The sequence below is a fragment of the Neoarius graeffei genome, chromosome 16 (assembly GCF_027579695.1).
Source record: "Neoarius graeffei isolate fNeoGra1 chromosome 16, fNeoGra1.pri, whole genome shotgun sequence".
Lineage (NCBI taxonomy): Eukaryota > Metazoa > Chordata > Actinopteri > Siluriformes > Ariidae > Neoarius > Neoarius graeffei.
In genome coordinates this window covers 42,373,692-42,395,826 of record NC_083584.1, presented here as the reverse complement: position 1 = coordinate 42,395,826, position 22,135 = coordinate 42,373,692, and the positions used below count along the sequence as shown (strand labels likewise).

Genomic DNA, 22,135 nt, shown 5'->3' with positions numbered 1-22,135 from the left:
AGTGCTTTTTGTTTCCTAAGCCTTGGACTTTATAAATCCTCAATACTTGTACTCATTTTGCAAAGTAATATTCAAGCCAATGGTTTTATCTTACACCTTCTACAGATTAAAGTTCTCCATTACTGTAAGGGATTTGAATCTTATTGATGTTATAGAGGATATTTTTGACATAGAAGTATATTTGCAACAAATTTACCGGATGTGGCCATTTCTGGTTTTTGCTGATATACTGTGTCTCGTCTACAGATCGTTCAGAATGCTGATGCTTGCCTGATTTATAACCTCCTCTCATGTGACTCCCTTACTGAGCTCAGTCTGCTGGCTCCCTGTGGCAGCAGGAATCAAATTCAGAACTCCTATCCTCCTATCCAGGCCTCAAATGGCACTATACCACATTATCTCTGTACCTTGGTTCAGAACTAAATGCATGCATGCCAGTTTAGGTCTTTAACTTCAGGATGAATGTCATGGTCCTTCTCTGAGGACTAAACAGGCTCATAAGGCAAGATCTCAGTGTTTCAGTGTTCAGGCTGCTCAGAGAGCTTTCCACTCCACTTCAGACAGCCTTGTGTGTCAATTCCTCCTGCAAAAAAGCTCAAAAGACCAACATCTTCAGACAACATGGAGGGTAACACTTGCTGGATTTTCTCTGCATTTCATTTTGTATTAATTGTTCTTTGTGTTGCTTGTTAGATTTCTGAACTGTTCATGCACTTACGTAAAGCTTCACTAATGCTTTAAAATTGTCCCTATGTTACCAGATAGAATACTCTATTACTTCTACAACCCAGCATTATTCTGTAGTCGGTTCCGGTTATAAATCCTTACAACTTCTTCATATACTTCTCTATCTCTGCACTTTCAGCTGTTGGCACATTTACAGGATTTTTAAGAATGAGCGTCTGCCAGATAGCTAAATGTAACTCACATTATCTCTAGCCGCTTTATCCTTCTACAGGGTCGCAGGCAAGCTGGAGCCTATCCCAGCTGACTACGGGCGAAAGGCGGGGTACACCCTGGACAAGTCGCCAGGTCATCACAGGGCTGACACATAGACACAGACAACCATTCACACTCACATTCACACCTATGGTCAATTTAGAGTCACCAGTTAACCTAACCTGCATGTCTTTGGACTGTGGGGGAAACCGGAGCACCCGGAGGAAACCCACGCGGACACGGGGAGAACATGCAAACTCCACACAGAAAGGCCCTCGCCGGCCCCGGGGCTCGAACCCAGGACCTTCTTGCTGTGAGGCGACAGCGCTAACCACTACACCACCGTGCCGCCGCTAAATGTAACTTCTAAATTTATTGAGGGCTGGTGTGGACACGAAGTATAATCAAAAATGATTTCAACTGAAAGTCTTTATTGATTCTTTATTCATAGCAGAAGATTCACTGATGCTCAGCAAAGCGAGAGGCAAAACAAGAATCGATGCACACACAGGCTCATCTAACCTAAGGTTCAAATGTTTTCAACTTTTGCCTGATGCTCTATAAGTACTTTTTTTTGAGAGAGAGAACAGAAGGCATGGCTGGCTTGCAGCTTCACATCTGCTTCCTAATCTGATTTGCATATTTTATATTACATCAAAACTATTTTTAGATCCTCACATGCTTTCCTTATCTTCTCGACTTTGGAGCTTGGCAAAAAAAAAAAAAATGTTTGAAAGCAAATTAATTTTTCGAAGTCTACCTGAAAAGAAAAATAATTACCAAAACAAAACCTAATTCATATTACTAATGTACATTATACTGTACCAGGCCCCACACCGCTGACTGAGATTGTTTAAAGGGGGCTTGCAATTAAAGGCAGGGTAGGTAATTTATTTTAGAAACATTTTTGTTATATTTCTTGAAATTCTCTTTACATCCTGACAGCAATGAATAAATCAAATGCTCTGACATTAAAAAGAAAAAAAGTCATCCGTGGCAGTCGCAGGGCTGTAAAATCCCGTCCAGTCATTACGTTTGGTCTGAATTAAATATTGGCTAGCCTAGCTGCCTACCTGCCTGTGTGCAAACACTCTGCCCATGCATTCATTGCACATAACCGGAGTCTTCCACAAGGCTAGGCAGAAATATTGGAGACATATTCCTAAAACTAGCGAGCTAGTCGGCAGCTGTGAATACTAGCAATATCCATGTTTGTTGTTTACATTCGTTATGATGATGATTGATGTTTTCTTACACTTGAATGAGACATGAGGTAGTTGGATATAACAATGACACGCTATACTCAACCCCTCCCCCACGCTCTGTCTCTCTCTCTCTCTCTCGTTTACGCATGTGCGGAGTGAGCGTTGGAGTGATCTGCGAGTTGTGAGAGGAAGCCTCTTTGGCTTATTCTTAATTTTCTATCTTTTGTCCATTCTTTTATGTGTTTTGGTGGCTTATTTGGGATTTTTTGGTTGTTATTAAACTCTACAAACGCGGTAGATTGTTTTTTGTTGTTCTCCCACGGAGTCAGTAACCAGCCTGGGCTGGTAGCGTGGCTGCCGCGTGAGCAGTGGAGTTCGAGAATCTCACAAGACAAGATGGTGTAAAAGTTCAGTGTTCTGCAAGTGTTGAAGAGTGTGCTTTGGCCATCGGTGAAGTCGTTGGTCATGAGTATATTAAATTGGCCTTGCGCATGAACAACACGGTTGTGGTTTTTCTTGGTACGGTTGAGAAAGCTAGAGAGGTAATTGCAGCAGGTGTAGTCCTTAATGACACGCTAACACCTGTTCTTCCACTTGGTTCTCCCTCCAGAAAAATCATCATCTCCAATGTCCCCCCTTTTATTAGTGATAAACTGATTGAGAGTAATCTACAGCGGTATGGCAGGCTGGTCTCTTCTATAAGGAAGATTTCGCTGGGGTGTAAATCACCGCTCCTGAGGCATGTTGTCTCCTTTAGGAGGCAGGTGTATATGGTGCTGGAAAATGATGATGAGGACTTAAATTTGACCATGAAGTTTAAGGTGGGGTGTTAGATTGTGGTTTTTGCTACGTCTGACACTGTATTGCAGTGCTTTCACTGTGGTGTGTCGGGTCACGTCGTTCGCGACTGCCCGCAAAAACAACGAGACAGCACGGATCAGCCATCTAAAGGCTCAGCTGAGCAAAACATGCCCGATACCTCCGCAACCGGTCCCTCCGCAACTGCTTCCCCACCGGGCTCCCCGCCCACGGGTGAGAATGCGTTGGCGCACGGAGCCGGGGAAGAAGAGTCTGAGTGTGGCACTGGCCGGTCTGAGGCTGAACTGATGGATCTCTCCACAGAGAGTCCTGTAGCTGGAGATGGTGGCGCTCATCTAGCAGAGCCCGACATTGTCAATACAACAGTGATTGACATGATCACTAAAGAGTTGGATGCTCTAAATCGCACTACAACAGTTAGTGAGCATGACATTACAGATGCTTCTGATGTACAAACAGTAGAAACGGTGCATAGATTTAAGGTTCCGTTCAAAAGAAAAGAAGTTGAGCCTGTTGATTGCAACCCCAGTAAAACGAAGAAAGTTGGTGAGGTTTGTGTTGACTATCATAGTGATGATGACTCTGTGTGCTCTAACATGTCAGACAGTTCGCTGGGAGACCTCAGTGCGCCTGACGGTGAAGTACCAATCCAGTATAAAGCTGAGGAAATAAGCCGCTTTCTATGTGAGACTAAAGGACAGCGTCATGTTGAGGTGGAGCATTATTTTCCTGATCGGTGTCCGTTTATCAATGATGTCGCCTGCTTGTTGAGAAAGCATGCTTTCACCGTGAAGGAGGCTGCTCGCCTTCGAAAATTTCTGACTAGGCTTCGGAAAAAGGTTCGAGAGGAGTCGTCGTCGTCCCCCACCCACCCATATAATGTTTTGATGGCGAATACACTTAATGTTGGTATTCTGAATTTAAATGGTGCCAGAGACGCAATGAAAAGGTTGATATTGATCGATTTTATCAATTTAAAACGAATAAATGTTATGATGATACAGGAAACGCACAGTGACCAAACCAATGAAGTAGACTGGAGGAAAGAGTGGAATGGTCAGATCTTCTTCAGTCATGGGTCCTCTGTAAGTGGGGGTGTGGCAGTTTTGTTTTCTAAGGACTCTCGTCCGCTCTCCTGTCATGTGCAGGAATTTGTGAAGGGTAGACTTTTGATGGTAAAGGCGTGTTTTGAAAAAAGCACCATGTTTTTTGTTAATGTTTATGCACCAACGAGTGGGGCTGAGAGAGTGGTTTTTTTCAGCAAAGTTACTGAGGTGTTAAAAGATTTGAATTCCGAGCCTCTTTTGTTCATGGGGGGTGACTTCAATTGCACTGTGAATGCTAGGATGGACAGAAATCACCTAGAGCCGCATGCTCCCTTCCAGCATGCTCTTATCCAGTTGATTAATACCCATGATCTGCAAGACGCATGGAGGACCATGCATCAAGGTGTCAGACAATACACCTGGTCACACAGTAGAGGGAATTATATTTCCCTTGCTAGATTGGATAGATTTTATATTCATAAGGATCATTTAACCTTGAAATCAGAATTTTAATGATTACCCATAATGCATTGTTTATCGCGCTAAAACAAGCAAAAACGTCATAAGACAGTGGAAATACTACCTTTACTACCTTCATGTGGCGTCTTTCTCGATCGCACGTGCCTAGAAGCATACCTTCTAGAACATTCCTGGGTGGTCACGGACTGTCATGTAGCCTAGTTCGGTTGTGAAACTTGCTAGGATGGAGTATTTTCGCGAGTTTAGTGGCAAACTTTTGCGCCGCAATTTCTCTATTCTCGAAACTTGTAACCTGAAACCCTACAAGAAATGTTTCATAAAGTTTGGGATTTTGAAAAATGCTTCTAGCAAGTTTATTTCGCTATATTTTTCTGTGAAACTTGGCATAAATCATCCTTAAGTGATGAGCGTGACATTGTTATTTTGGTATGGGTCACGGAGTTAGTTGGAAGTGGGAGAAATGAGAGTTTCTCAACTACAGCAGCACTTCTCACCATAGATGGCTGGCATGTTTCACAGCATTTGGGATTTACTAAATCGACTAAATCTCTAGACCTACTGAAGCTACGAGGATATAAATCACCAGGATTCTAATTTACTGGGTGAGAAGTATTATATATATTTTTGAAAGGTTTATTCGCGCTACAAGTCCATGAAAGTTGGAATTGTTCGTGAAGGGGTTAGTTAGATTTTGGTAGCGTGACGCGCACAACAAGCAAAAGAAAAAACAAATTTTCTTCCGAATTTCCTTGCTTTATCAAAATTATTTTTTGATACATTAAAAGACTGTGTTTATAATATTTAAGCGATTTTTTTTATTATAGAGAATATTTGATCAAAACTTTCAAAACAGCATTCAAAGTGATTTTTCACGGGTGTAAATGTTACGCGTGACGTCCATAATTACGTTAAATTTTAAGAACTAAAATTCTGTTAAAAATTCTAGATTTGTGCTATCATTCTGGGGTTTTGCTGAATAATACTTTAGGGAGTTCTCTTACAATGCTGAAAATTCAATGAGTTTTGGTGAAATTCTAGAAAAGTTATTTACATTTTAATGCACCTGATAACGATTGTGCTCACACAGCGTGCTACTCATATTTAATATGTCGCTCTTGGAGGATAATTTTTTCAAAGACACCTTTATTTTCTTTTGGGAGACCTTTAGACAAAAAAGGTTTTTTTTTTTTTCTTCCTTGCACAGCTGGTGGGACTATGGGAAAGTTCAAATTAAGTTACTCTGTCAACAGTACACTTGCAATGTTACCAAGGGAATTATTTCTTCATTACAAGTTTTGGAAAACGAGATTGCAGATCTTCACAATTCAATAACACTCACAGGAAATAAGGAACATGTTCAACTTTTTGAGGAGAAGAAGGAAAGATTGAAAGATTTGCTGGGTGTTAGGGCACAGGGGGCACTGGTGCACTCCCATTTCAAAAATGTCACTTTAATGGACGCTCCATCTAAGTTTTTTTTTTTACTTGGAAAGGAGAAGTGGCCAGAGCAGGATAATGCATACTCTGAGGTCTGAAACAGGTCAAGAGCTGTCTGAGCCTGCACAGATACGCAGTTACGCATGATTGTTTTATGCAAAGTTGTTTGACAGCGAGTTGTTGCTTGACGACTCACTGTCCAGTGCTTTTCTTAATCACCTGCCCAGAGTGCCTGATGAGTGCCACTCTGAAACTGATAAGGTTCTGACACTTCATGAGATCGAACAGGCCCTCATGAGCATGGAAAACAGCAAAGTTCCTGGGATTGATGGGTTGCCAATTGATTTTTACAAGGTCTTTTGGTCATGTGTTGGAGAGGATCTCCTAGCAGTGCTCCATGAAAGTCTGGAGGAAGGATGTCTTCCCCTTAGCTGTCGCAGGGCAGTTATTACAGTACGCATTTGCCTAAGAAGGGTAACTTACAAGATATAAGCAACTGGCGCCCTGTATTGCTGTTATGTTCTGACATGAAGATCTTAGCCAAGTCTCTGGCTATGAGGCTGAAAAAAGTGATCGGTCAAGTAGTGCACCCCGATCAGTCCTACTGTATACCTGGCCGGTCAATTTTTGATAATATAGCTGTTGTCAGAGATCTGCTCACTGTGTCAAGAAATATGGGCTTTAATTTGGGGCTGATCTCCTTAGATCAACAGAAAGCTTTCAACCGGGTTGAACATGAGTATTTATGGGCCACCCTAAACTCCTTTGGGCTCAGTCCTAGGTTCGTGGCTATGGTCAGGACTATTTACTGTGACATTGAAAGTGTTTTAAAAGTCAATGGAGGCCTGAGTGCCCCTTTCAAGGTCAAAAGGGGGGTCAGACAGGGATGTCCACTGTCTGGAACATTGTACTCTATTGCGATTGAACCACTGTGACATAGACTTCGGTCTGACTTGAGAGGGATTTCTTTGCCTTTCTGTCATTATCGCTTGTATTTGTCTGCTTATGCTGATGATGTAACTGTTTGTTCATGATGGGAATGGGTTAAAAAACACTGTGAATGATTTTTATTTTTTGTCCTCTGCCAAAGTTAATTGGGGAAAAAGTGAAGCTCTTTAGGTTGGTGAGTGGGAAGACAGATGCACTGGTTTGCCAGGAGGGTTGCTTTGGAGGAAGGATGGTTTTAAATATCTGGGTGTCTTTTTGGGTGAGGATATTTTTGCACAGAAGAACTGGGAGGGGATGCTGGAAAAGGTGAAGGGTCGTCTGGGTAAATGGAGGTGGCTGCTCCCTCAGTTATCTTACAGGGAGTGTGCTCTTATAATCAGTAATCTTGTGGCATCATCTTTGTGGCACAAACTTGCTTGTATTGAACCTCCGGTTGGACTACTTGAGAGCATTCAACAAGAAATCGTGAACAACTTCTGGGACAAACTACACTGGGTCCCTCAAGCGGTGCTTTTCCTATCTAAAGACGATGGAGGACAAGGTCTCATCAATCTGGTTTGCAGAAAGGACACCTACCGTCTACAGTTCATTCGGCAACTGCTTACAGCTATGGACACTCTGGCCTGGAGACCGCTGGCTCATTGCATCTTGCGTGGAGTCTGTAACCTGGGCCTGGACGTTGCTCTTTTTCACATGGACCACAAAGAAACTTGTTTATGATCGACTGACATCCTTTTACAAAAGCCTTTTTAGGGCCTGGGGACTGTTTAATCATCAGTGGGCAGAAGAATTATCCTCTGCCTATTGGCTGCTTGAAGAGCCTATTGTGTTTGGTTCATGTTTTGATGTGTCCGGTAATGACATGCCTGGCCTCACAACTTTGCTGTGTGCAAAAAGAGCCTTGCAATCACGGCAAATTGTTGTTAAGGCTGGCTGCGATTTACAAAATTTCCAGGCAGTAGCCTCTTTTTCTTGGGTGTAAGGTCTGAGAGATGTGTAGAGAAATTTCTTGACAGGCTTACTGGGGTCTTAAGCTGCCAGGAGAAAAGACTTCTGGAAGAGTGTGGTGAGAACAGCACTCAACGCAGTGACAAAGGTGCTCTGCCAAATATTTGTCTCTCACCTGTTTTGAAAAAATGTGGTCATGCTAGTCTCCTGTTAATTTTCAGGAAATCTGACCGAATGCTTTTATACTCAGTTACTGGGAAGGTTCTGTACAAAAACCTGGTAAAGGTGTTGAATAAGGATGTTTTGAAAGGGAGAATGGACACTGTGTGGAGGGATAAGCTTGGCACTGATGATAAGATTAAGCCTGTGTAGAGAGTTTTATATAAGCCTCCACTAACCAAGAGAACTGGTGATCTTCAGTGGAGGATCTTGCATGGTGTTATTGCTGAAAATGCCATGCTGTCTGTGTTGAATCCTGCAATGAGTGACGCGTGTCCCTTCTGTGCCGAAAGGGAGACACCTTTTCACTGTTTTATGGACTCTTGCAGGCTTTCTTTTTATTTTGTTAAGTCTTTTGTTTTCTTCTTCTGGAGTTAGTTGTTTTCACCAAACATGGTTTTATTCTTGTTTTTGTTTTTTTTTATAATCAAAAGCAAAAATCAAAGTGTGAACTTATGAATTTCATTGTTGGTCAGGCCAAACTTGCTATTTACCTCAGCAGAAAAAAACAAGGTGCAGCAAAAGGCTGGAGATGACGTTGTCGCTGTTTTTAAGAATTTCGTCAAGTCAAGAATAACCATTGATTTTTATTTTTACAAACTAATGAGAGCAATGGGGCGGCATGGTGGTGTAGTGGTTAGCGCTGTTGCCTCACAGCAAGAAGGTCCTGGGTTTGAGCCCCGGGGCCGGCAAGGGCCTTTCTGTGCGGAGTTTGCATGTTCTCCCCGTGTCCGCGTGGGTTTCCTCTGGGTGCTCCGGTTTCCCCCACAGTCCAAAGACATGCAGGTTAGGTTAACTGGTGACTCTAAATTGACCGTAGGTGTGAATGGATGTCCGTGTCTATGTGTCAGCCCTGTGATGACCTGGCGACTTGTCCAGGGTGTACCCCGCCTTTCGCCCGTAGTCAGCTGGGATAGGCTCCAGCTTGCCTGCGACCCTGTAGAAGGATAAAGCGGCTACAGATAATGAGATGAGAATGAGAGCAATGGAGGATTTCAAAGAGAAATGGTGTTGTGTTGGTACTTTTTGCTCTGTGACAGATAATGAACTTTTTTTTGCTTCTTTTTTGAATAGCTAACTGTTCTGTTTTTTTTGTGAATGAGCGTTTTTTTTATCTCAGTTGTTGTACAATAAAGTCACTTTAAAATAAAAAAAAAATTCTCTCTCTCTCTCTCTCTCGTGATTAACACCAGTAGTGAGGCAGTGCACATTCATGTATTTTAGAGGAGTGGCTTTGGAGGGATGGCTGAAAGAATGAGGTTGGATTTTTCACTTGGGTACTTTCAAAATCTAGCCTACTCTTGCTGGTTTCTTCAAAATTACCTACCCTGCCTTTAAAGTTTCAGCCATGAGGATTTTTCTTCCTTAATTCTTGAATTCTGTGACAGTTCTATGTAAATAAAGGTCTTATTATAAGTTCGTTATTATTTACAAAATATATTCGATAACAAGGACAGTGTCAATATTTATTTATTTATTTATTTATTTATTTTTAATTAAAACACTATGATGCTACCGTAAAAGTCACCAACAGGAGAACAGTTCAGGATTAAGAGGATGTCAAGGTACAGCTAGAAATAGAAATACAAATTATTCAGATAAATTAATATACCGTAAGTTTACATGACTGGTCCCTTGTATATCCATCCATCCATCCATCCATCCATTATCCATAACTGCGTATCCTGTGCAGGGTCGCAGGTGAGCTGGAGCTTATCCCAGCTGACTATGGGCAAGAGGCGGGATACATCCTGGACAAGTCGCCAGGTCATCGCAGGGCTGACACAGAGACAAACAACCATTCACACTCACATTCACACCTACAGTCAATTTAGAGCCACCAGTTAGCCTAACCTGCATGTCTTTGGACTGTGGGGGGAAACCGGAGCACCCGGAGGAAACGGACACGGGGAGAACATGCAAACTCCACACAGAAAGGCCCCTGTTGGCCGCTGGGCTCAAACCCAGAACCTTCTTGCTGTGAGGCGACAGCACTAACCACTACACCACCATGCCAACCTGGTCCCCTGTATAGTGAGTTGCAAATCTACCACATATATGCTAACCTACATAAAAATTATCCTTAGCATCTTGGGCCTCAGAAATATGCATTCCATGTTGTCCTGTTTAACCCAGTCACAAATGGCTCCAGAGTCTTCTCCTTTTAAAATCTGTTTTCTCAACGCATAACATGCTGCTATTGTACCAAGGGCTTGTTTCTGTGTCTGCGAACTCGTGTTCTGCACGAGCTCAAATCATCTTGATTGATGATGTAAACAAAACATATTAATTTTCTTTCTGTTGTTAGAGGATTTTCATCTTCTAATCTGACACCGAGGGCACATTATTGCATTTGGCTGAAATTTTATTGGAATCATTTCCGACAGTGAGGCAAGTAAAAATCTTAAAAGACTGTTGACTTTAATGGGCATGATGTGTTTTGAGACGCAGCCTTAAATTCTGAGTGTGTATCACTTGGCACTTGCAGGCATGAGATTTATGCGTACACCATTCAATTAATCCTCTTACATGCTGTAGCTTAAAAAATAATTGAAGCTGTATTAGTTCTTAGCGCTTGCTCTGGTTCTTGGTCATTAAAGTACTACAGTGACTCCTATTAGGCTGTACAGTATAAATGTATATACACTGAGCTCCAGAACCAAAAGTGTAGGCTCCAAAATTCTTTGTGGTTAATGAATTGGTCAATTAACTGAAAATATGAGAAATCGAACATCTAATTGAAGAAAATTTATTTAGGATTTTATTTAAGACTTGCGCTAGAATGTTGAGTATACAGATGAGAATACAGAAAAAGGAATCTGAGTGCATTCCTCAATGCAGAACCTCCTCCAGGGTCCTCTCTTATGGATTTTCCTCTTCAGTTCACCCTAAAGGTTTTCAGAGCGGGACTGTCATCATTGAGACATTCTGTCTGGATTTAGACATCAAAGTCATTCCCATGCCAGGACCAGGCAGTCTCCAGTCCCTTAAAGCGCATGGGGCGGCGCCAGTCTCCGCTTCAGTAGCCCTCGGCCTCTCGCCTATTACGTAGCTAGGGTTACAGCGGGGGGCTGGTTCTCTGATAACCATAAGAGTTTGACTCCCTACTCACATCTGTATTGTGGTGTGCCTTGCCAGAAGGTACCATTTTTTTATTTTTTATAATGGTCTTTGGTTTGGCCTGACCACAAGTAGAACTCGCAATCTCTCAGTTGAGAGGCGACATGCTAACCACTAGGCCAGCTTGTGGTGGATTTAGATGTACTGTACTGTAATTTAGATCCTCGTCCTGCTGGAAGAGCCAAGCATGATCTAGTTGTAGTAGTAGAGGCAGCCAGATCCATGGAGTCCATGACACCTTGTATCCTAACCAGGTTTCCATTATTTTTGCAGGAAAGACAGCTGACCAAGATCATAGATCCTCCAAATGTTTAGTGGAAATTAGGTGCTTTTCTATATTACTGTTGTAGGTTGAATTGGGATTAATTAAATTATAAATTATGTGATAATTGATAATTAAATTAATCAATTTATAAATAAAGATCAGTCTCATAAAATCTTAAATTATTAATCTTAATACTCACCGTGAATGGTTACACTCAAGATTAATGGTAGCTCTGTATTAGATGGGAAACCCAGTTGTATACAAAAGCTAAATTCTGAAGGAAAAAGGAGTTCTAAATAGTTGACCTTGTGAATAAACAACAGGAACAAGTAAAATGCAATTCAATTTTATTAGCTTTTATTTGTCTACTACTCACTAATAATAATAAACTCAAAATACATTCAATGTCAGCAAAGGTAATAACAAGACAAAACAATGGAACAATTACACCTGGACTATAAATTTGAGGGAAAGAGAGAGAGAAAGAGATAGAAGGAAAAAAAAAAGAAAAGAATCCCTTGTGTGTGCGTGTGTGTGAGGCTAGGGCAAGCCGATGCGTGTGTGTGTGTGTGTGTGTGTGTGACCTAGCTTGTCGTTAGCTAAAACAAAGGAATGTTAGCTAAAACAAAGGAATGTTAGCTAAATAGAACAAAGGATTAGCTCTGTGGCTAATGTGTGCTTTGTGTAGGTATCTGTGGGCAGATGCTAATGCTAGCCACTCTGGCAATGCTTAAACAAAATGGCGGTCAGTGCCTAGGTGTCGTATCACAGGTAACTCAATGAGGAAGGTATCAAAATGGCGTCGGAAAAATGGCGCCTGCAGGCCTAGTCGAGAACACAAGCCTACCAGCTAGCAATAAGTTGCTAAGGAGAATCTGACCACGCTACAGCTGGATCCAAACACTGCACTTAACAACAATTTCCAACAGACTATCTAGGCAAAGAACTCAACGCGAGAGAGAGAGAGAGAGAGAGAGAAAGAGTGTGAGAGAGTGTGTATATGTGTTGGATGGAGAGAACTAGGCCTTGTAGCGGTCTAGCCTCGGAGCTTAAAATAACAAACTTGTCGCTGCGCTGCTAATCAGATAGGGAAGCTAGCAATGGAGTTAAGGAAAGATATCATGCAAGATACCCTGTCTAACAAGTTCAAAGAAAAAAAACAGAACCAAAACAAACAATAAAAACAAACAAACAAACAAACAATAAAAACAAACAAACACCTTCCGTGTCTGAGCGGGTATGCTAAATAGCTCAAAGCTTAAACATGACCCTAACAACCATCTGAATAAGCTACAAATTAAAAATTTGCCCAAGTGCCTACTCAATGCGATGGAAGTTCTTTCTCCGTTGTCCGCGCTGAGGGTCGCGATCCGAGGAGAGGAGGTTAGCGGCGCGTTGCGTCCAACCGCGGCTAACGAAGCAGGGAGAGGGAGGCCTAGCTGGCCCACGGTGCTTCAGGAGAAACCTCCGGTGATGCGTCGACGAGGAAAAGGCTGAGAGGAGCGAAGCTGTCCGCAAATGCCTCTTAGCGTGGAAAACTACTTAACTGTAGTTAAACTTTGCAAAGGTTTAGAATCAAAACCACTATATCGCTGAAACTTAGCGGGTCGTTCAAAAGTTCGGCCGAAACTAATTTGAACAGGCTGTTCTCAGACAATAGCGGTTAGTCTCAACACTGTAGGCGAGCGTGCCTACAGTCCGTCCGACCACTCCAGTAGTCAGAACATGAGAGAGCGAATCGAGGCGCTCTCGATACAGTTAAAGCAGTTCCACTTCACGTCACATCCGGGTGGAGCGCGCAAGGAAATTGTGGGATCGTTATAGGGGGCGCTGGCGAGTTACCAACACTGTCCTTCATTTTAATGAAAACCCACCTTGAGTGTTTGTCGCCAGAAAGCACTTTTTTGTCTCATCTGACCAGTAAAAGATCCAGTAACCATGGCAAGTAACTCACTATTAGGATACTGAGGTCCGAGCATCTGCAGTTTTGGTAGGTTTTGGAGTTTTTCATAGTTGTAAAATTCTATATGGAAATATCATTACACCATCCTGACAGTATAATGGCAAATATAGTTTATTGTGCAGAAACTTGCATTCCAAGACCCATTCAGCACTCATGACTGTGCTCAACTGACCTCAGAGCAGCTGAAGAGGACACTTTAGGTTTACCCATAGACCTAATCATTTGTTGTGTTTAGCGCTCACAAGACACTGTTCTATCAGACTTTAACTTCTTGTTGAATAAGCATGCAACAATATATTTTGCAATGGTAAATCACGGTAAAAATTTGTGACGATTCAATATGATGAAATAAAAAATGAATCACGATTATTATCAGGCTGTGTAATCTGAGTTTTTCTGAGCTGTAATTGCGTTATTTAGAGAGCAGAGGGTGGAATAACACAATAGCGAGAATGCGTATGACTTCACACTAAGCGGAAGTAACACAGCTCTAATGCCAAGAAAAAAAAACAGATCTAAAGTGGGAAAGAGCTGTTGTGTGATTGTCTGTACAAATAGATTGAACGAGAAATCAGAGCTCTCTTTATACAGACTGCTGAAAGATAAAGAAAAGAGAAGCAAATGAACGTAGTAGGCATGTTCATAAAAGCTTATGAAAAAAAGCCCTATTTATTATTAACTTTATTTTTAATAAAAGTAATATTTTATTTAATAGGCGATTTATATTTGACTCAAAACTTTACAAATGTGGTTAAATAATAATTTCTAGTAATTAAAATAATTATTGGTTATTACAAAAATGGAACTTTTCAAAATTAACAATTTCTAACAAAATGTAATTTGATAAAGAATAGGAAAATAAATGTTGCATTTTTTGAGGAATAAAATTTTCGTCATTTTAATTTCTTCAAAAATATTCTGGAGGGCGGCACGGTGGTGTAGTGGTTAGCGCTGTCGCCTCACAGCAAGAAGGTCTGGGTTCGAGCCCCGTGGCCGGCGAGGGCCTTTCTGTGCGGAGTTTGCATGTTCTCCCCGTGTCCGCGTGGGTTTCCTCCGGGTGCTCCGGTTTCCCCCACAGTCCAAAGACATGCAGGTTAGGTTAACTGGTGACTCTAAATTGACCGTAGGTGTCAATGTGAGTGTGAATGGTTGTCTGTGTCTATGTGTCGCCCTGTGATGACCTGGCGACTTGTCCAGGGTGTACCCCGCCTTTCGCCCGTAGTCAGCTGGGATAGGCTCCAGCTTGCCTGCGACCCTGTAGAAGGATAAAGCGGCTAGAGATAATGAGATGAGATGAGAAAAATATTCTAGGAAAATTGAATTGTGAACCCAGTGTCATGAATTGAATCGTGAATTGGATGAATCGTCACATTCCTATTGTTAAAATATATGCACATCTGACATAGCTACAGTGGCATGCAAAAGTTTGGGCACCCTTGCTGAAAATGTCACTGTGAATAGTTAAGTGAGCAGAAGATGAACTGATCACCAAAAGGCATAAGGGTAAAGATGATACATTTCTTTAATATTTTCCGCAATATTACATTTTTATTTCCATCATTTACAGGCGTAAAATACCAAAAAATGAAAAGGACCTGAAGCAAAAGTTTGGGCACCTGACATGGTCAGTACTTAGTAACACCCCCTTTGGCAAGTATCACAGCTTGTAAACACTTTTTGTAGCCAGCTAATAACCTGTCAGTTCTTACCTGGGGGATTTTTGTGCATTCGTCCTTGCAAAAGGCTTCCAGTTCTACAAGTTTCTTGGGCTGTCTTGCATGCACTGCTCTTTTGAGATCTATCCACAGATTTTCAATGATGTTTAGGTCAGGGGACTGTGAGGGCCAGGGCAAAACCTTCAGCTTGTGCCTCTTGAGGTATTCCATTGTAGATTTTGAGGTGTGTTTTGGATCATCGTCTTATTGTAGGACCCATCCTCTTTTTAACTTCAACTTTTTTACAGATGGTGTGATGTTTGCTGGTATTTATTCGAATGCATGCTTCCCTCAACCAGTGAAATGTGCCCTGTGCCACTGGCTGCCACACAACCCCAAAGCATGATCGATCCACACCCATGCTTCAGAGTTGGAGAGGTGTTCTTTTCCTGGAATTTGGCACCCTTTTTTCTCCAAACATACCTTTGCACATTGTGGCCAAAAAGTTCTGTTTTGATTTCATCAGTCCACAGGACTTGTTTCCAAAATGCATCAGGCTTATTTAGATGTTCATTTGCAAACTTCAGATGCTGAATTTTGTGGCTAGGACACAGGAAAGGTTTTCTTCTGATGACTCTTCCATGAAGGTCATATTTGTTCAGGTATCGCTGCATAGTAGAACAGTGCACCACCACTCCAGGGTCTGCTAAATCTTTCTGAAGGTCTTTTGCAGTCAAACAGGGGGTTTTATTTGCCTTTCTAGCAATCCAACGAGCAGTTCTTTCAGAAAGTTTTCTTCATCTTCCAGACCTCACCTTGATCTCCACTGTTTCTGTTAACTGCCATTTCTTAATAACGTTACAATCTGAGGAAACAGCTACCTGAAAACACTTTGCTATGTTCTTGTAGCCTTCTCCTGCTTTGTGAGCGTCAATTATTTTATTATTCAGAATGCGAGGGAGTTGCTTAGAGGAGCCCATGGCTGTTGATTTTAGGGACAAGTTTGAGGAGTCAGAGAATTTATACAGCTTTGAAATCTGCATCATCTGACCTTTCCTAATGAAGAATTTGAACAAGCCACAGCTCAATAAACTAATTAAGGTCTGGAACCTTTGTAAAATTTACCTGAGAACTCAAATGTATTGGGGCGCCCAAACTTTCACATGGTGTTCCTTTTCTTTTTTCACTCTCCAATTGTACAAAACAAAAATAATACACAAATCTTGCAGAAAACACTGAAAAGAAATGTGTTGTCTTTACCTTTATGCCTTTTGGTGATCAGTTCATCTTCTGCTCACTTAACTATTCACAGTAACAGACATTTTCAGCAAGGGTGCCCAAACTTTTGCATGCCACTGTATGGTCTAAATGTTTGTGAGAACATGTGACACGAACACAGGGTTTATGAGATAAGTTGGCAGATTTTTGGTGTAGCATTGCTAGGCAAATCAGCTTGATCTGTACAGCGGTGGAAGCTGATCACAGCAAAGTTAGCTGATGTACCCTGTGTTAGCTTCAGGCTATGTGCTATTTTTAATTTGTTTTTCTGTAATCACTGAGGAGAGATGTAACTGTTACTGTACCTTTGCAGCAGGGCTAACAATGTGTTTCTGATACAAGTTGAACAGTGGGAGGTTTTCTTCTCTCACCCGCTCTGCTTTTATTCTGCACATAGACACAAAACATCTTTTGACGTTTGAGAGATGAGCTTGACAACTGCGCACACGTTCTCCGGTAAAGCAGGTAGAACCTGAGGTACAGGAAGCGTGAGGTGAAAAAAGGGTACATGTGGAACAAAATTTAAAAAACAATTAAAGATATCCAATGGCACAGTGCATTTAGTAATGTTATATATATATATATAAAAAACACAACGTCCAGTAGTCATATCGCTTCAAATCAGAAAGAAAGGGAAAAAAAAACTGGGACGGGATGTTGAAATTAAAACTGAAAACAATGATATGTAAAGAATCTATGACCTGTATTGCATTCAAAACAGTACAACAGCACATTATTTGATGTTTTACCTCATGAATTTTATTGTTCTATCAAAATAAACACTGATTTCAATTTTGATTCTTGCAACACATTTCCAATAAAGTTGGGCAAGTAAAGCATTTACCACTTTATAATGTTGCCATTCCTTCTCATCTCATCTCATTATCTCTAGCCGCTTTATCCTGTTCTACAGGGTCGCAGGCAAGCTGGAGCCTATCCCAGCTGACTACGGGCGAAAGGCGGGGTACACCCTGGACAAGTCGCCAGGTCATCACAGGGCTGACACATAGACACAGACAACCATTCACACTCACATTCACACCTACGGTCAATTTGGAGTCACCAGTTAACCTAACCTGCATGTCTTTGGACTGTGGGGGAAACCGGAGCACCCGGAGTAAACCCACGCAGACACGGGGAGAACATGCAAACTCTGCACAGAAAGGCCCTCGTCGGCCCCGGGACTCGAACCCGGACCTTCTTGCTGTGAGGCGACAGCGCTAACCACTACACCACCGTGCCACCCCCCCACCCCCCATTCCTTCTCACAACACTTAAAATGTTTATAGACTGAAGACACCAAGTGAAGAAGTGTTTTAGGTGTTATTTTGTCCCATTCTTCCTGCAAACAAGTCTTATTTTTTGTTTCAAAATTCACCACATGTTCTCTCTCGGGGACAGTGGGTTACGGACATTTCAAGTATATCGCTACTTTATAGCAAGTGCCTGATTTACAGTAGTGTGCAAAAGTCTTAGGCACATGTAAAGAAATGCTGTCGACCAAAAATGGTTTAAAAATAATGAAATTAAATGTTTCAACATTAAAAAATGCTATAAACAGCAGTAAGCCATAATAAATGAAACAAAGTCAGTATTTGGTGTGAGACGACCCTTTGCTTTTTTTTTTAAAGTTTCCGGTACAACGAGTGCAGTTTGATAAGGAAATGAGCTGTAGGTTTTACTGAGCATCTTCCAGAACCAGCCACAGTTCTTCTGGACACTTTGACTGTCACACTCGCGTCTTCATTTTGCACCAAAACCCAGCAGCCTTCAGTATGTTTTCTTTTTTAATCTGAAAAGCGGGCTGTTATGCAATAAGCTGCTCAGATGCAAACTTTTTTTCTGTAACATTTAATTTTGTGCTGGAAAACGAACGTTTGGACTCTAAAACGTTTTTGTACTGACTCGATTATGTAGAGATCCATCCATCCATCCATCCATCCATCCATTATCCGTAACCACTTATCTTGTGCAGGGTCATGGGCAAGCTGGAGCCTATCCCAGCTGACTATGGGCGAAAGGCGGGGTACACCGTGGGCAGGTTGCCAGATCATCGCAGGGCTGACACATAGAGACAAACAACCATTCACACTTGCATTCACACCTACGGTCAATTTAGAGTCACCAGTTAACCTAACCTGCTTGTCTTTGGACTGTGGGGGAAACCGGAGCACCCGGAGGAAACCCACGCGGACACGGGGAGAACATGCAAACTCTGCACAGAAAGGCCCTCGCCGGCCGCTGTGTCGGCTCGGTCCCAGAACCTTCTTGCTGTGAGGCAACAGTGCTAACCACTACAGCCCCGTGCCACCTAATGTAGGAGTCATCAAATAGAAATCTATAACAAAATTTGCATGAAAACAATAGGGTGCCTGAGACTTTTGCACAGTACTGTATGTCTCTTTTTTTGTCTTGTTTTGTTTCATTTGTTTATTCTGTAGTCTTCCCCTTGTTAATGAATAGCCAAGGGAATATGGCCTAGTCATATTCATATTTATATTCTAGTCTAGTAAAACAGGAATTCGCTGATAATCGAAGAGTTATTAAATAATCCAGTGAACTTAAAAAGTAAAATGTAAATAAGAACATACTTAAGTTGCATTTTGTTCCTAGGAATTTTACAGGCTGTTATCTGTTGCAATGTTCGATTTTTTTTTAAAATATATATTTTCTATCTTTCATGATGGGCGGCATGGTGGTGTAGTGGTTAGCGCTGTCGCCTCACAGCAAGAAGGTCCTGGGTTCGAGCCCCGTGGCCGGCGAGGGCCTTTCTGTGCGGAGTTTGCATGTTCTCCCCGTGTCCGCGTGGGTTTCCTCCGGGTGCTCCGGTTTCCCCCACAGTCCAAAGACATGCAGGTTAGGTTAACTGGTGACTCTAAATTGACCGTAGGTGTGAATGTGAGTGTGAATGGTTGTCTGTGTCTGTGTGTCAGCCCTGTGATGACCTGGCGACTTGTCCAGGGTGTACCCCGCCTTTCGCCCGTAGTCAGCTGGGATAGGCTCCAGCTTGCCTGCGACCCTGTAGAAGGATCAAGCAGCTAGAGATAATGAGATGAGATGTTTAGTGTAAGATTATACTTATCAGCTTTTTACTCCTCTTTAATAAGGACACTGATATTTCAAGAGCTGAGTGTATAATTTATACACAGTGATACCGCTTGTTGTTGAATTTAATGTAAAGGATTATGGAAATGTTATTGTTCTTATTGGATATTTAACAGTGATAGACTAGACTGATCTATTAGTGTTCTTATTCATCGGCTCAGTGATCACTATTTTGACCAGAGGCTATGAGGAGAAGAAGAAAATATTAGCATGTTAATCTTTCTAGCCTTCCTAATTCATTTACATACATAGAGGAGATGAAAAGCAAAACAGGAAAGCAGAAAAAAGGGAATATGACTGCATCCAAATCATGGAAAAGCAGTGAGTGAACAAAAGCAGCCAGGATCATGAGTATAAAGTATAGCAGATGCAGAAATTCTGCTGATGAACATCATTTTATTTTATTTTTTTTAAATCTGGTTTTGGATTTCTATTTTTTTTTCTTTTTATCCCCCCGGCATATAATGCAGGGGGATATAGCTATTGCTCTGTCTGTCTGTCCGTCTGTCTGTAAACATTTAGTTTCTGGAGCATAACTCAAAAGCTATTAGGAATTTTTTTCACAAAACCTGACAGTTATGTTCAGTGCCTAGAGGAGTGCCTTTTGACATTTAGGGATTTCTGTGCTTTTTATTTTTTCTGTATTTCCACGGCAACCAATTCAGCTTAGGAAAATTTGGAGCGGGGTTTCATGTGGGGGCCGGGGGGATATGTCCTCTCCTGATGACTTGTTTTTATGTGTAAATCTAAATGACAGCGTTAACCTTGACATTTTCTTGGGCTGCAGAGGGGAGTGTAGGAGTGTGCTGTGGTGCCACCTAGTGCTTGTGAATAGTAAAACAGCAACAAGGTGATTCTGAGATACTGAGATTTTCTGTAACATTACTGACCTCCATGTTTCAATTATCAGTGAGACAGATTTGCAACAACAACAAAAAACCTCTCCATGGAGATGAATTCTTTAGAGCATCATTTCTCAATGATTTTGAGAAACTAAATATTGTATTAATTGGTACCTATACTAAACTTCACAGGTCGTCGAATCTAACCCTGTCCACAGTTTTAATTGTCCTGATAATAAGACGCATGCAAGACAAACATCCGAGTGCCACCTTATGCCATTCTACTGAATGTTTATCCTGAAACAGTTTTTAATTTTAAGATGAATAGTTGCTCATGATGTTGTTGTTGTTGTTTCTCCAGCTGTCCACTGCAACCTGAGTCAGAATGGAATCGATCATCAGGTGTGTATGGCGGATGCGAGCTCACACGTGGAAGAGGTGTCTGTAGATCAGGACCCAGGACTGGACGATGACAGCTTGGGCTTTCAGCAGTATAGTCCTGGTTTCCAGCGCTGTACTCCACCACAGCGCTCCGTCTCCGAATCTGAACTCTCCAAGGTAAACACCAGAGACAGAAAACCACATCCATACACGATCCTCTACTAGTGCTGTTGCACTAGCTTAATGTAGGTCATGGCTGTTTTTATCCATAGATCCAAAAGGTTTTAGGTCACTATTGGTCAATGTTGATTCCGCTGTTTATTAAAAATCATATTATATCCATATCACTGCAATAAAAGAAGCATAAAACAATACAACACGGGGCAGAGCAATCATTAGTGATGCATCGCTGAGCTGTGCTTCTGTGCAGCAGTGGTTTATTTTGGTGGTGAGAATGAATGGGTCCCGTCACTTCCTCCTCTCTGTCGAATGCTGAAGGAGCTTTTCTTGGACTTGGAGTAGTCTCATAAGTGTGCTTTAAAATAAATAAATAAAATAATTCATGGCCATAAGCGGTGATTATTTGACACTATGATAAATTATCTACCTACAAGTCTTTGTTTTGTAGAGAAAAGACAAAAATAGTGCTTGAGCAACTTTTCTGTGCAGGAACTAGCTGTACCTTTTCACTGAACATGTCTGCATTTTTGGAAAATATAGTGAGAGACAGAACACAAACCACAACTGTGTACAGTACTACCCAAAATCATCTTTCATTTCACCACTTATCAGTTAAAAACCTTTACGAATTAGATGCATATTATTCAGAAATACAGGATCTAAAACTGAGACAAATGAGCAGTTTATGTTTTAGTTTTTAAATTGATGTATCAGGATGATGAAGTGTATCTGGATATCCTCTTTAGGCACCGTTTGCTTGCATTTAACTGTAACACTTTTATGCTCTGAACAAATTGTTAATTGTTGTCTCTTAAGGCCCGGTCCCACTGCACTTACGGATGCAAAGAGGATGTAAAACGTAAAAAAATCTTTGCCATCTGTTGGAAAACGCTATGCATCCGCTGTGTACTCATTGCATACGTGCTTCATACGCTCTATCCATCGAGCATCCGTCCACTGTGATTTCATCCGCGCAAAAAGTTTTGAGCTGCACAAAACTTTTAGAACGGATGAACTTTCCGCCATGTACGATGTAAATCCGCGACATATACGAGCAACAAACGTTCTATGTCCGTTATCATCTGTTAAACGTCTGCTGTATCCTCTCTGCATCCTCTGGGCATCCTCGCAACTCACATCCGCTGCAGCTGAAAACGGAAAGAGGGAGGAAAGATAAGGTACATGAAACGTCTATTCATCGTTAGTAGCACGGAAATAGAAAGGATGTAAGCGTATGCATCTCGTATATAAAGTATTCAAAACGGACTAAGCGTTTATATCTGGGATGTATCTCGTATATTTAGG

General features: G+C 41.6%; 1 protein-coding gene across 8 annotated transcripts in view; it reads left to right on the top strand.

Annotated features, from left to right (window-relative positions):
- Positions 1–22,135, top strand: part of samd12 (sterile alpha motif domain containing 12) — a 269,788-nt gene that overhangs the window by 47,432 nt on the left and 200,221 nt on the right. For all 8 annotated transcript variants that reach the window (XR_009656799.1, XM_060942980.1, XM_060942979.1 and 5 more), the window contains exon 2: positions 20,631–20,827. Coding sequence is in view for 7 of the 8 variants with exons in the window: in XM_060942980.1 (XP_060798963.1) it covers positions 20,631–20,827 (197 nt within the window). In the remaining variant the exon portion in view is untranslated. The remainder of the gene's footprint in view (positions 1–20,630; positions 20,828–22,135) is intronic.